We start from the raw sequence: 15,130 nt of genomic DNA, 5'->3' as shown, positions 1-15,130 counted from the left end.
CTCCGACCTCGTCTACTCCGTGTGTTTCTCTGCACAGGACCCGAGCACCCAGGACGCGATCATTCCTGGTTTCATTCACTCCGGCACCGACACAACACCATGGACCCTGGGTGATTCCACAGCGGACGACGTGAGCCAGGACCAGAGCAAGGACCTCTCCGCCCCTACCGGCCTTCGATATCTCCACCCGGCACCGCTTCTCCCCTCTACGCGAGACGGAACGCGATGCTGTGATCATCGGCAGTTCCATCGTCCGGCATGTCCACGCTGCCTCAGGTAAAGGTAAGGTGCGCACTCACTGCTTTCCTGGTGCTCGTGTTATCGATGTAGCTGCGCAGGTTCCCAAGGTCCTAAACGGTGACGAGCGCTTCGGAGCTGTCGTGCTGCACGCGGGAACGAACGACATCAGGCTGCGGCAGACGGAGGTTCTGAAGAAGGATCGATCTAAGAGTATTTTGTAATCTATAGTGTCGAACGCAGCGCTAAGATCGAGTAAAACTAGTATTGATATACAGCCTTGGTCAGAAGCTAGAAGTAAATCATTTGTAATTTTAACGAGCGCAGTTTTTGTGCTATGCTGCGGCCTGAATCCTGACTGGAATTTTTCATAGATATCATTTTCTTGCAAGAAAGAGCACAATTGAGCGGACACAACTTTTTCTAGTATTTTAGACATAAATGGAAGATTTGAAATGGGTCTGTAATTTGCTAGGTTATTATGATCTAATTGCGGTTTCTTAATGAGAGGTTTTATAACTGCCAGTTTAAATGTTCTTGGAACATGACCTAAAGTTAAAGACGAGTTAATAATATTGAGAAGAGGCTCTTCCACTACAGGTAACACTTCTTTCAGTAGTTTAGTGGGTATTGGATCTAATAAACATGTTGTTGGTTTAGATGCAATGATAAGTTTATTTAGCTCTTCCTGTCCTATAGTTGTAAAGAGCTGTAGTTGTTCTTGAGGGGCGATAATTGAGGCTGAATCATAAGACACCATTAAAGATTGTACATTTACAATTGTATTTCTGATGCTTTCTATTTTCTCCGTGAAGAAATTCACAAAATCATTACTACTACACTGTAACGGAATATTTTGCTCAGGTGATGTCTGTTTATTTGTTAGTCTAGCCACGGTGTTAAATAAAAACCTTGGATTATTTTGGTTATTTTCTATTAGTTTGCGGAGATGCTCAGCCCTGGCCGCTTTTAGGGCCTTTTTATAACGTGACATACTGTCTTTCCATGCGATTCTAAAGACCTCTAAATTAGTCTGTTTCCATTTACGCTCTAAATTACTAGTTTCTCTCTTGATAACAGGCGTAGCACTGTTGTACCATGGTGCTTTAGTTTTCTCTCTAACCTTTTTTAATCTAATTGGTGCAACAATTTCTAATGTACTAGAGAAAATGGTGCTCATAGTGCTAGTCATTTCCTCTAGTTCATCTGTTTGTTTGGGTTCACTGAGCAGCTGAGATAGATCAGGTAAGCTATTTGAGAATCTATAGTGGTTGGAAGGATTGTTCTGCCTGGTCGATAACGTGGCGCAACATGACACATTTCAGCAGTACGTAGTATGCAAGTTACCATGTAATGGTCAGTGACATCATCACTTTGCGGTATAATATCTATATCGGTTGGATTGGTTCCATGTTAAATCTTGTGTATGATTAAGACGATGAGTGGGACCAGTGACGTTTTGCTTGACCCCAAAGGAGTTTAATAAATCTGTAAACGCAGCCCCTAACGCATCATTTGTGTTATCTTCGTGTATGTTAAAATCTCCAACAATTAATGCTTTATCGACATTGACCAATAGATTTGAGAGAAAGTCTGCAAACTCTTTTAGGAAATCAGCATAGGGCCCTGGAGGTCTATATACAGAGATAATAGGGATTTCTTTCTTACATCTAAGAGCGTAATATTTAGCACAAGGACTTCAAACGAATTAAACCTGTGACCTATTTTCTGAGTAACATTAAGAATATCTCTATAGATTGTTGCAACACCGCCGCCACGACCAGTCAGACGGGGCTCATGCTTATAACAGTATCCTGGTGGAGTAGACTCATTAAGACTGTCAAGTTTTGTGTGTTTTCTGATTGACCACAGCTCTGCCCAAACTTGAAAACTGCTTTATCTCTGATGAACGCAAAGGACAACTCAAATCTGTTCACTTTATGATTTTTTATTTTCTTAAAGATGGTTTGATAGATTTTGGATGAAACAGAATAGGTTGATAACCTTTAAGACACACAAACAAAACATGAATTAGTTACAAAATAAATCTCAATAACACTTTCTCAAAGTAATAATACAAAAATGGTACTGAATCCTCAAACCAAACAAAGTAATTTAGATTAACTTAGGATAGTTAATAATTAAAATACCAATCCCATAATTAAACTTATATAATAATATAATATAATAATTAAACAATACACATGATCCCATAATTAAACTTATACAAAAAGTCATATACTGTAGAAGTATGAACTCAACACATTCAAACACATTCAATCCTACCAGTTGCGTCTTTGGATGATCAGGAGCTGTGGTCACAGTATCTTTCTTCAGGAACAGGTGAGAGAGCCAACAGAGCTCTTACCAAACATTTCAAATGCCATGCACTCTCTGTGGGTGTGCAGGTAAATATGGTCCCAAGAGCACTTCCTAGAAGTTGGTTGGCACTTCCACCAACTCTGGTTGCATGGTTGCCCCCTGCAGTTTGGGAGTGCTCAGTACAACTTGTAACCATGAATTGACCGGAGGAGTGAATTGACGTAACCATGAATTGACACAACACCTCCCACTTGACCTCCTGGTTCTTCAACCCAAGGAGGTCACACCAGTACTGTGATGTGTTAGATTTAGTTACTCCATTTTTGATCCTGTTGTTGCTGCTGCTCTTCAACTGGAAGCAGGACAACTATCCGTCTGACATCCCTGTGAAGAACTGTTGCAGGTATCTTGGTTGAATGTTTTTTCATCTTTTTGGTGGGCTTCACAGTTGCGACTGGGTAGCTGGGGAAGGATCGGAGATATACATCCCTTACAATTCCCTTCCTGTCAGTGTTAACGTCAATGACTCTGGCAAGCCTGAATTGACCTCTCAAGGCGTTCTGGTCAGCCAGCCAGATGACATCTCCAATTGCCACATTCCTGTGAGCTGTGTGCCACTTGGTCCGGACAAACAGGTTTGGTCCGGCTAATTGGCTCCATTTCCTCCAGAACCGGTCAACTTCTGTTTGGATGGTTCTTAATCTCTTGTAAGAGTATCCTTCAAAGTCAAAGGTCCCTGGATCTCCTCTGGGTCCAGTTCTTCCAAGCAGAAGTGAATTTGGGCTAATGTATTCTACACAGTCCTCCCGGCTCTGAGTCCTGGCATCAATAGGTCGTTCATTTGCGAGGTTGGAAGCCATATAAAGGAAAGTTTGAAACTCACCCCATGTGAAGACTCCGTTACCCCCCAGATTGTGCAAAGCCCGCTTCACAGTCCGGACAGCAGCTTCAGCAGCTCCGTTTCTGTGAGGTGAGTCTGCTGGATGGATCTTCCAGCTCCATTCTGTGCCATGCTTGGAGACTTCATCTTCAAGCTTTGATTTCTCCAGTCGGTCCAGAAACATGTAGAGCTCTTCGAGGGCAGGTCTGGCTCCGACAAAGTTCTTTCCAGGATCCGACCACAATTTCTTTGGATGTCCTCTCAGTGCCGTAAATCTTTGGTAGGCTAACAGGAAGCCTTCAGCTGACTGGTCACTGACAAGGTCTGTGTGCATAGCTCTAGACGCCATGCAACAGAAGACAATTCCCCACACTTTGAGTTTCACCTTCTTTCTCACCTCATCCTTCACTTCGTAAGGTCCAAATAAGTCCACTGTCGTGTACTCAAATGGATTAGCTGGTGTTATTCGCTCCAATGGAAGGTCACTCATGATCTGTTGGCATCTTCGGGCCTTAAGTCTCCTGCATGTCACACAGTTATCAACGATCTTCTGAGCTAGTTTCCGGCCTCTTACCACCCATGCTTTCCTTCTCATCCGGAGGAGTGTGCCTGCGATTTCTTCATGATTTGCCGTGTGGGCTTCTTGAGCTAGAAGAGTGGATACCCATGATGTGCAGGGCAAGATTGGTACTGCAGTTTTGTCTTTATTAAAGATTTGGAATCTTCCTCCACAGAGCAAAAGTCCAGTGCTTTCCTCTCTGACCACAGCAAGCCTGCTGAGTGTGGTGTCTGGCAAGGTTACCTCCTTTTGAGCCGCAATGAAGAGATCCCTGAGTGCATCTTCACACTCCATGATGGTAAGTGTAGCTTCCTTGACTCTGGACTTGATCTCAAGAGCTGAAGGAATCTCCTTCCTCTTTGGCTTGCTTGTGGTTGAGGTCTTGGTCAGCATTTCTTTCCACTTTGTGGCAGCTCTCCACACCCAGGCAATGACTCTTATCAACCTGGTTAAACTGCTGAACTTATTGATGTTAAGGATTTTCCTCACTGAAGAACCAGAAGGTGGCCTCCGGACTTGGATTTGGTGCCCTTTTCCTCTAGGGCTGCTTTGCAGGTCCTTGTTTTGGTCAGAGGTTGGAGACATTGGCATTGCAGTTGCAGGTGGAGCATGTTGGTTTTTTCCCACCTGTGCTCGGGTCAGTGCTGCTGTAAAACATTTCCTTTGGAGCTTGTTTATACCTTCTTTGGCATCTGCAGCGACATCTTTGGCTGACTTTGTCGGCCACTCCTCCACAGGTCGTTTCAGAAACTCTGGGCCATTTTGCCACACAGAGTTCTCTTTGAGGTCTTCCGGGGTTGCTCCTCTTGTTGTGAGGTCAGCAATGTTCTGCTCACCTGGAATCCATCTCCAGTCTTCAACTGATGTGGACTTCTGGATCTCTCCCACTCTGTTTGCAAAAAAGGTCTGGTACCCATAACTGTCCCTTTGGATTGCACCCAGCACAGTTTGACTGTCCAGCAGATGAAACCACCGTTCGACTTGCATCCGACTGTGCTTTTCAATGTATTTCCTGAGTCTTGCAGCAAACACAGCACCACAGACCTCAGCCTTCACTGGTTCTCCCTTTTGGTCAAGTGGTGTGAGCTTGGCTTTGGACTCAACAAGCCGGACCAGGATACCTTGCTCGGTCTCCCACCTGAAGTATGCAACAGCTCCATAGCTCTGGTCGCTCCCATCTGAGAATGTTATTCCCCAGGGTTCTCCAATCCTTTTGACTGGTGTGAGGCTTCTATTGAAGGTAATTTGGTTGAGGCGTATGTATTCCTCAAACAGGTGGATGGCTTCTTCTCTAAGTCTTTCAGACAGAGGTGTGTCCCATGTGTCTCGTGTTAGAGTTTTGCCTCCAGCTTCTTGAAATGCTTTTCTGACTAGAATGGCTCCTTTCTGTTTGGCAGGTGTTGCAAGCCCTATTGGGTCATACAAACTAGCTACTTGGCTAAGCAGTTGTCTTCTAGTCAGTGGATTTGGAGTTTTTCCTCTCACCTCTTCTCCGACGAGATTTTGGCTGATTCTCATCTTCTTTTTTCTCTTTGAGAAGTTTATCGAGGTCATGAGGTACAGTTTGTCTGGTTCGACCAGGTAACCAACTCCCAAGGCTTTGTTGTCTCCTTCTCTCATTTGGTTGGGGAGAATGAAGACTTCATCTGATGATGCTGGATGTTCTGATGTAGACGTCTGCCTCCCACTTTGGCCTGATCGGACCCACGGCTTGAGAAAGAATCCACCTGCCTTCAGAATTTCTTCGACTTTTTTGGTGGTTTCGTCTAGCTTTTCCAGGTCATTATGGGATGTCAGGATGTCGTCTACATAGGAATCCTCTTCAAGGACTCTCCGTTCCTCCTCCAGATGAGTGAACATGGGCAGCTTTGCTGTCTCTCTCATGGCCAGTTGTGCGATGCACCCTGCTGGTCGATCGCCAATGTTGACCCTGGTGATAGCATATTCCTCAATTTCTTCATCTTCACTGTTCCTCCAGAGAAATCTATGGAGGTGCATCTCCAGGTCTTCAAGCCACACAGAATTGTACATCTTCTTGATGTCGCCGAGGGCAGCATGGACTCCTCTCCTGAACCTTAGTAGCACTGCTCGGATGGGATTAAGTACATCAGGCCCTTTCAGGAGAAGGTCATTCATGCTGATTCCTCTAAACTTCTGGCTGCTGTTCCATACCAGTCGGACAGGTGTTGTTACAGAGTGTGGGTTTGGCGCCACCAAGTGACTGACGTACCATACTGGTCCTTTCCAGTCAGCAATGGTCTCTCTAGTGAGTTTCTTTGCTGCCTTCCTTTCCACCATCTCATGGACTTGAGTTGTGTATGCTGCACGCCACTCTGGTTCTTTCTTGAGCTGTTTCTCCGTCCTCAGAAACGTGGCTTCCACTGCTCTTCTGTTGTTGGGCAGGGAACTTGGATCTTCAATCCAGGGGTATTTTGTGTCCCAGTGAGGCTCCTGACTATGCGCATCTGACTTCACATATCTGAGGCCTTGCCTGATCATCTCAAGCTCTCTTTCTTCACTCAGAGTCATGTCTTTGCCTCCTGGTTGACAGTTACCACACCGGCATCCTCCACACATGGGTTCGCAGGCCGCACCAATGCTGTCCCACTTCCACCAGTCCAAGAACTCTCTGCCAATAACAGTGGTTTTGGTTTCAGCTCTAGATTCTTGCATCTCAGCAATTTCTTGATACTTCACTGCTGTGATTCTCATCGATCGTGCAAAGTGAGTCTCAGAATTGTGCAGGGCCATGTCCACTACTTCACAGAGGTCTGGATGTGCTCCGCCAACGGTCTTTCCTAAAGGGCTTTCCCACAGGACAAGATCTCCTACTACCTTTACTCTCTGTGGCGCGAGTCTTCCTTCACGGTGGCTTATGAGAAGCTCAACATGTTCTGGTCTGTGAAGATCTTCCAGGTTGGTGTCGGGGAAGAACTTCTTGAGTTGCTGTGCTTTGATTACTCTGTGAACTTTTGCAATTTCATCCAACCCATAACAGATCAGCTCATGAGCTCTCTCCGTGCCTCTAGGTGTTTTGACTCTTACCTTGAGTAAGTATCTTTTGGTCTTTACCTTCATGGCCATGCCTCCAACTCCATGGACAACAAGCGTGATCTTTTCACTTTGAAGCTTCAGTCTCCTGGCAGCTAAATGAGTGATGTAGTTGGTATCTGATGCTAAGTCAATGAGAGTTCCAATTTTCTGTCCTGCGTTGGTGGTTACTTCGAGAAGCATAAGAATAACTGGTAACTCACGTGTGCTTGAGTCCATCACTCCAGGAAGGCTTCTTCCAGTGCAGTGTGATTTTGCAGCCATGTTGGTGAAGGCTCTCCTGAATTTCTCTGCCATGTCCGGGGTAAGCTCAGATATTAATTTATCTTGCTCCTCTGTGAATGTTTGCCTCCTGGTGCTGGGTTTTCCCACTTTCACAGATTCTTTCCCCTTGAATCCTCCTTTCAGGCAGAGAAAGAAATGGTGATCTGAAGAGCTTCCTCTTCTGCAGTCTCTATTCCTGCACAGGTAAGTGTCCGTACATTCATCATCCTCTGCATGACATCTGAGGCATCTCCTGCATGCTCCCAGCCTTTCGACAGCATTCAGCTTCTCACCAGGCTTCAGTTCTTTGAATTGCTTACAAAAGAAGATCTTCTCACGGTGCTTTTCATCTCCACAGACAACACATCCTCCTTTTCTCGTGGACTTTGTGGAGGCATACCTCTTCTCCAGGTACGTAGCTTTCTTTTCAGGTTTTTCACTTACACCCAGTTGGTCTAGTTTCTCTAGAATGTCCTCTTGTGTCTTTAAGAATGTTAGAAGGATGTCGAAGTGATTGTCAGGTGTGACTCCATTTCTTGGATTGACCATGAATGTCAGCCAGTCCCTCTTTATATTATCTGGCAGCTTGCTCTCTATGGATCTGATCACAAGGGGATTCTTTATGGCTCCAGTGCTTTCGAGCTCCGTGAGGTCATTCAGGGCCTTTTCTACAGCTTGAATTAGGTCAATTACCTTCCTTGGCTGGTGTGACTTTAAAGGAGGGATCCTCTCTAGGTCCTCAATTATTTCCAAGGCAATTGTTGACTTGTTTCCATACCTGTTTTGAAGTACTCTAAATATGTCTTCAGCACTGTTGTATGTTGACAGGCGCAGGTCTCTACATATTCTCTCGTCCACACTGTCAAGGAGCTGGAACTTCTTCACTTCCACTGAACCAGTCGGCTCTCCCTGCTTTTGCAGACTTTCCCAGTCTCTCCTCCATCTATGGAAATTCCTCCTAAACCCAGTGAATTTAGGTAGACTGGTTGGCTTTATTCTTACCACTGGTTGTGGAACTGCTGTTGGTTGAGGCTCTGGACCTCTTCTTTCCTCTTCTGCAATTTTTTGTGCAGTGAGGAATTCTGCTCTTCTGGCCTCGAGGTTGCTGCCGAATGTTTTCAGGTCTTTTAATCTGCCTTTCAGGTGTGCTGTCTGATCATGTGGGATCCATTTTTCCCAGTCTTTCAGGCTTACAGTTGCATCATGGATTAGCCTCCTCGCTCTCTCCAGCTGCAATTCATAGCCGTCTCTATTGATAGCAGTGATAGGGCTTGCTTGGGCTCTGTCACAGGCTTTTTCCGCTTCTTGGATTGCAAAGTCTACCTCCTCTTTACCATATCTTGGCCAGAGGTTGGATTGGACTGCCTCACGGATGTCCCCCAGTCTCATGTCGCACTCTTCCATTGTCCTTTCAAGCTCAGCCTGCTGGTGCTTGTCGAGCTTGACTTCTTCATCCTCCTCAGTTTCTGCTTCAGCCAGTAGGCCAGCCCTGTAGTCATCATTTGCGTCGCTAACATACCTTGCCAGGGAACTGAGCTTGCTGAACTCCTCTTGTAGTTCATGCTTAATCATACCATCTGCAGCTTTGCTCAGGTAGTTTGCTTGCTTGGTGAAAGCAGATTTAGCTAAGGTCCGCTCTTGCTTCAGTTGCTTGACTGTTTTCCCAAGAGTTTCCTTTGCCATGGTGAAGAGTTTCCAGTCAATTCTTCCTTTGCGTCGACAGCTTGACTTCAGGCCTTTGATCCTTGTTCTCACTGCCACGCTGGTTATCAACTGTCAAGTTTTGTGTGTTTTCTGATTGACCACAGCTCTGCCCAAACTTGAAAACTGCTTTATCTCTGATGAACGCAAAGGACAACTCAAATCTGTTCACTTTATGATTTTTTATTTTCTTAAAGATGGTTTGATAGATTTTGGATGAAACAGAATAGGTTGATAACCTTTAAGACACACAAACAAAACATGAATTAGTTACAAAATAAATCTCAATAACACTTTCTCAAAGTAATAATACAAAAATGGTACTGAATCCTCAAACCAAACAAAGTAATTTAGATTAACTTAGGATAGTTAATAATTAAAATACCAATCCCATAATTAAACTTATATAATAATATAATATAATAATTAAACAATACACATGATCCCATAATTAAACTTATACAAAAAGTCATATACTGTAGAAGTATGAACTCAACACATTCAAACACATTCAATCCTACCAGTTGCGTCTTTGGATGATCAGGAGCTGTGGTCACAGTATCTTTCTTCAGGAACAGGTGAGAGAGCCAACAGAGCTCTTACCAAACATTTCAAATGCCATGCACTCTCTGTGGGTGTGCAGGTAAATATGGTCCCAAGAGCACTTCCTAGAAGTTGGTTGGCACTTCCACCAACTCTGGTTGCATGGTTGCCCCCTGCAGTTTGGGAGTGCTCAGTACAACTTGTAACCATGAATTGACCGGAGGAGTGAATTGACGTAACCATGAATTGACACAACAAAGACCGAAATAATCATTTGGTTTAAGCCAGGTTTCAGTAAGGCAAAGTACATCGAAACTATTATCTGTGACCTTTTCATTTACAATAACTGCCTTAGGTGTGAGCGATCTAATGTTTAGAAGACCTAGCTTTAGAAATTGTTTTTGTTCACTAATATTGAGATTTTCTGGTTTAATCACAATTCGATTTTTCCTAGATCCTACAGTAGATTCAATGTTTGACCTCACTAAACGAGGAATAAACAGTTTCTATATAATGTTCTACATTGGTACTTATATTAATTAAGTTGGGACAGCAAAGACTGTGATTTGGACTTTGACTTACTAGTCATATGGTGTGTAGCGTCTTGGAGATGTTGTCCGACAGAAGAGCCGCTCCGATTCTGCTGGGGTGAAGGCCATCAACACGGAAGAGCCTAGGTCGCTCCCAGAACAGATTCCAATTATTTACAAAGAGCAGTCTCTGTTCATTACACCATGACATTAACCATTCATTTAGAGCAAATAGTCTACTGAACCTTTCATGTCCTAGTCGGTACGTGGGAAGCGGTCCAGACACGATGATCGTTGTTTCAGGCAATGTGCTGCGTACCATCTCGATCAGGCTCCTGTAGTCCTTCTTCAGAACCTCCGTCTGCCGCAGCCTGATGTCGTTCGTTCCCGCGTGCAGCACGACAGCTCCGACGCGCTCGTCACCGTTTAGGACCTTGGGAACCTGCGCAGCGACATCGAGAACACGAGCACCAGGAAAGCAGTGAGTGCGCACCTTACCTTTACCTGAGGCAGCGTGGACATGCCGGACGATGGAACTGCCGATGATCACAGCGTCGCGTTCCGTCTCGCGTAGAGGGTAGAAGCGGTTCCGGGTGGAGATATCGAAGGCCGGGAGGGGCGGAGAGGTCCTTGCTCTGGTCCTGGCTCGCGTCGTCCGCTGTGGAAACACCCAGGGTCCATGGTGTTGTGTCGGTGCTGGAGTGAATGAAACCAGGGATGATCGCGTCTTGGGCAGAGAAACACACGGAGTAGACGAGGTCGGAGTCAAAAGGTTACTAACCACTGACTTGTGAGCATCGGCGAGTGATGTTTCAAGCGCTGATCGCCGATCTCGCAGCACGGCTTGCCTCTCTTGTAGGTCGCGGATCTGCTTTTCCACCGATTCCAACTCTAACTGCACAGAATATTATTCAAATAATGAGAAAGAACCAAATTGCTTACCACAGCTATGCAGACGACACACAGCTCTACTTAGCCCTATCGCCTAACGATTACAGCCCCATTGACTCCCTGTGCCAATGCATTGATGAAGTCAACAGTTGGATGTGTCAAAACTTTCTTCAGTTAAACAAAGACAAAACTGAAGTCATTGCGTTTGGAAAGTTCTCAAGGTGAACGCATACCTTCACTCTAGGGGTCAAACAACTAAAAATCAAGTCAGGAATCTTGGTGTGACACTAGAGTCAGACCTTAGTTTCAGTAGTCATGTCAAAGCAATAACTAAATCAGCATACTATCATCTGAAAAATATTGCAAGAATTAGATGCTTTGTTTCCTGACAAGACTTAGAGAAACTTGTTCATGCTTTCATCACCAGCAGGGTGGATTACTGTAATGGACTCCTCACTGGCCTTCCCAAAAAGACCATAAGACAGTTGCAGCTCATACAGAACGCTGCCGCCAGGATTCTGAGCAGAACCAGAACATATGAACATATCACACCAGTCCTCAGGTCTTTACACTGGCTCCCAGTTAGATTTAGGATTGATTTTAAAGTATTATTACTGGTATATAAATCATTCAACTGCCTAGGACCTCAATATATTGCAGATATGCTCACTGAATATAAACCCAACAGATCACTCAGATCACTAGGATCATATCAGCTAGAAATACCAAGGGTTCACTCTAAGCATGGCGAGTCCGCTTTTAGCTATTATGCTGGAACCAGCTTCCAGAAGTGATCAGATGTGCTCCTACTGTAGTCACTTTCAAATCCAGACTCAAAACACATCTGTTTAGCTATGCATTTACTGAATGAGCACTGTGCCGCTGTTCGTCCGACTGTTTGTACTGTACTGTATTTTATTTAATTTTTCTAAACTGTTTTAATTATTCTAATTTCTTTTTATTATTTTAATTTCTTCTATGTAAAGCATTTTTAATTGCCATTGTGTATGAAATGTGCTATATAAATAAACTTGCCTTGCCTACGGTAGCCTAATAATAACAGTTTTGAGAAGAGCTTGCTAAATCGTACATATTTTACGAGTCGCCAAATTGAATTCGTGCGAATGACCTACACCTGATCCGCCCCTAAACCTAATACCATCACTGGGGTTTAGACAAATCGTACGAATTAAACTGTTCTAAACTGTTAAACATTGCTCTGTATTTTACTACCTAAATACAGAAAAACATTGTGGTTTTGTGTGTCAATTTTAAAGGGATAGTGCATTCAAAAATAACAATTCTTCTGTTCTGTCCCACTCATGTTATTTCAAAGCTGTGTGACATTCTTCTGTGGAACGTATTTTGAAAAATGCGTCAGTTATGGGTTTTTGTTTTTGTTTTTTGTTTTTGTAGATTACATAAAACATTCCTCTGGAAGTCAACTTAATGAATTCATTAAGTTGCGATTTGAAGAGCGTACACTAATATGTTTTCAGCCAACGCTATCTCACGACCAATTCGTACGAATTCGTACGAATGATAAAAAGTTGGCTAATTCGTACTAATTCGTACGACCTCACTCGTACGAATTTGTACGATTTGTCTAAACCCACAAGCCACCTCGTAGAATTTGTACGTTTTCCCGTGAGATCGGGCTCTTTCAGCTCCATTTGGTTTGCGCGTTGTCTCAAGGATGCGCCCACAATATGGTGACGTCCCGTTTTCCTGGGACAGTCCTGTATTTCAGCTCTATTTCAGCGTCCCGATTTTTTTATTGGGAAAATTCTTTTTTTATCAGGCTCTGTCTGTCCCGTATTCCACCATCAGAAATCTCCACCCACTGGAATTTTTTTTTACAGGAACTAAATATTACACAACACTGAAATGTGTTGGGAAAATTATTTGTGGTAATTTTTAAAAGAACGGTTTTATTTTTCACTCAAAGTCACAATACTTTTTGCATGCGTTTCCTGATATCCGAAGGATAGACGTAACACCATAGAGACTAATTAACTCAATCTTTTTGAAATAATAATAATAATAATAATAATATAGATTTTTTTTTTCAGATGAAGCCAGACATAGTCAGTTTGGTTGATCACCATTTAGATTGTTACATTCCTTTAACCTTTAGGCGTAAGTGTCTGCCTGGAGGAGAACACACTCTGGTCAATGTAAGTCAGTGTTTCATTTTTTATGGATTTTGAGCTTGTTCATTAGGCTACTGAAACTCCAAGCCACAATTTGAATGTTTCTATTATCAACAAGCCAACTGTGGCAGTGTGTCCTAAACGGGTGTGATGTGTCCAGTAATTTGTCCGTCCTCTCTGAAAGTTAAAATGCATCAAGTCACTGTATAAAGTTTCTCTGCATTTGTAAAAGAGAAAACTTTTCTCAACTTTGTAGCATTGCTGGACACTCAAATCTAGTCTACAACGGTCACTGTAGCAGAACTCGCAGAGATGTGCTTGCTGTCATGGAAAATAAATGTGCCTCAGTTCGCTAGCAATGTGAACAGGGTTACCATGGAAGAGATCACATAAATTAATATCTCTCTCTCTCTCTCTCTCTCTCTCTCTACACACACACACAATGAATAAGGACATTGTCTGATAGGATCATCTGTTATTAAATGTGCTTATGACACTTGTTACTGATATGTAACTGTAGGAATGACAGAAAGGTGATAAAGTTTTTTATTATTTTTGGCTGTTGCCATTGCTCTAAATACAAACCCTTCACCAAACACCAACACCCTATCCCTTCCCCCCTAATCCCACCCTAAACCCAAATACCAACACCAAATGATCTAAAATCACCAAAAAGTGCACAGATTTTACAAAAACAAAAAGACACAAAAACAACAAAAAATAATAGCCTAAGTGCTTATTTAAATGTAATATATTGATTAACTTTCAAAGTACAGCACTCTCCTCACAAACCCATTAACCAGACTGAGGCAACAATGACTCGTTAAATACGATCTGGAGTTCGAGCCTTCTGACACCCAAAGCGAAACGCGCACGTGATTGGACAGAAAGTGAGGCTTCATTTGTCATCAATCACGTGACTGTAGTAAACCAATACACACCCCGAAACGGGGCTTCACTAGAAATTGTGTTGCTTGTGTGATACGCGCATCGAAGCTTCAGTGTCATACGTAACATCACTACAAGGCACAGATCTAAGGAAGGGTACAGAAAAACATCTGCAGCATTGAAGGTCCTAATGAGCACAGTGGGTATCTCCATCATCATCCGTAAATGGAAGTTTGGAACCATCAGGACTTTTCCTAGAGCTGGCCGTCTGGCCAAACTGAACAATCGGGGGAGAAGGGCCTTAGTCAGGGAGGTGACCAAGAACCTGATGGTCACTCTGACAGAGCTCCAGTGTTTCTCTGTGGAGAGAGGAGACCCTTCCAGAAGAACAACCATCTCTGCAGCATTCCACCAATCAGGCCTGTATGGTAGAGTGGCCAGGCAGAAGCCACTCCTCAGTAAAAGGCACATGACAGCCCGCCTGGAGTTTGCCAAAATGCACCTGAAGGACTCTCAGACCATGAGAAACAAAGACTAGTCAGGATCGAGGGAAAGATGAATGCAGAAATGTACAGAGACATCCTTGATGAAAACCTGCTCCAGTGCGCTCTGGACCTCAGAGTGGGATAATGGTTCATCTTCCAGCAGGACAACAACCCTAAACACACAGCCAATATAACAAAGGAGTGGCTACAGGACAACTCTGTGAGTGTCTTGAGTGGCCCAGCCAGAGCCCAGACTCGAACCTGATTGAACATCTCTGAAGAGATCTGAAAATGGCTGTGCACTGACACTTCTTATCCAACCTGATAGAGCTTGAGAGGGTCTGCAAAGAAGAATGGGAGAAACTGCCCAAAAATAGGTGTGCCAAGCTTGTAGCATCATACTCAAAAAGAATTGAGGCTGCAATTGGTGCCAAAGGTTCTTTAACAAAGTATTGAGCAAAGATTGTGAATACTTATGTACATGTGATTTCTTTCCCATTTTTTATTTTTAATAAATTTGCAAAGATTTCAAACAAACTTCTTTCACTTTGTCATTATGGGGTATTGTTTGTAGAATGTTGAGGAAAATAAAGAATTTAATCCATTTTGGAATAAGGCTGTAATAT

At 43.6% G+C, this 15,130-nt stretch overlaps 1 protein-coding gene across 1 annotated transcript; it reads right to left on the bottom strand.

The window, feature by feature from the left end:
- Positions 1–2,081: 2,081 nt before the first annotated feature.
- On the bottom strand, positions 2,082–8,538 carry LOC311293227 (uncharacterized protein). Its single transcript, XM_084413342.1, has 2 exons — positions 2,524–8,538; positions 2,082–2,241 (listed from the first exon to the last, which is right to left on the bottom strand). The coding sequence occupies exon 1, from the start codon at positions 7,860–7,862 to the stop codon at positions 2,868–2,870; it is 4,995 nt and encodes a 1,664-aa protein (XP_084269468.1). The 5' UTR covers positions 7,863–8,538; the 3' UTR covers positions 2,082–2,241; positions 2,524–2,867.
- Between the last annotated feature and the right edge of the window lie 6,592 nt (positions 8,539–15,130).

The sequence above is a fragment of the Rutilus rutilus genome, assembly GCF_951802725.1.
Source record: "Rutilus rutilus genome assembly, chromosome: 7".
NCBI classification, from domain to species: domain Eukaryota; kingdom Metazoa; phylum Chordata; class Actinopteri; order Cypriniformes; family Leuciscidae; genus Rutilus; species Rutilus rutilus.
The sequence above is the reverse complement of the archived record's forward strand: the minus strand, read 5'-3'. Positions and strand labels throughout refer to the sequence as shown.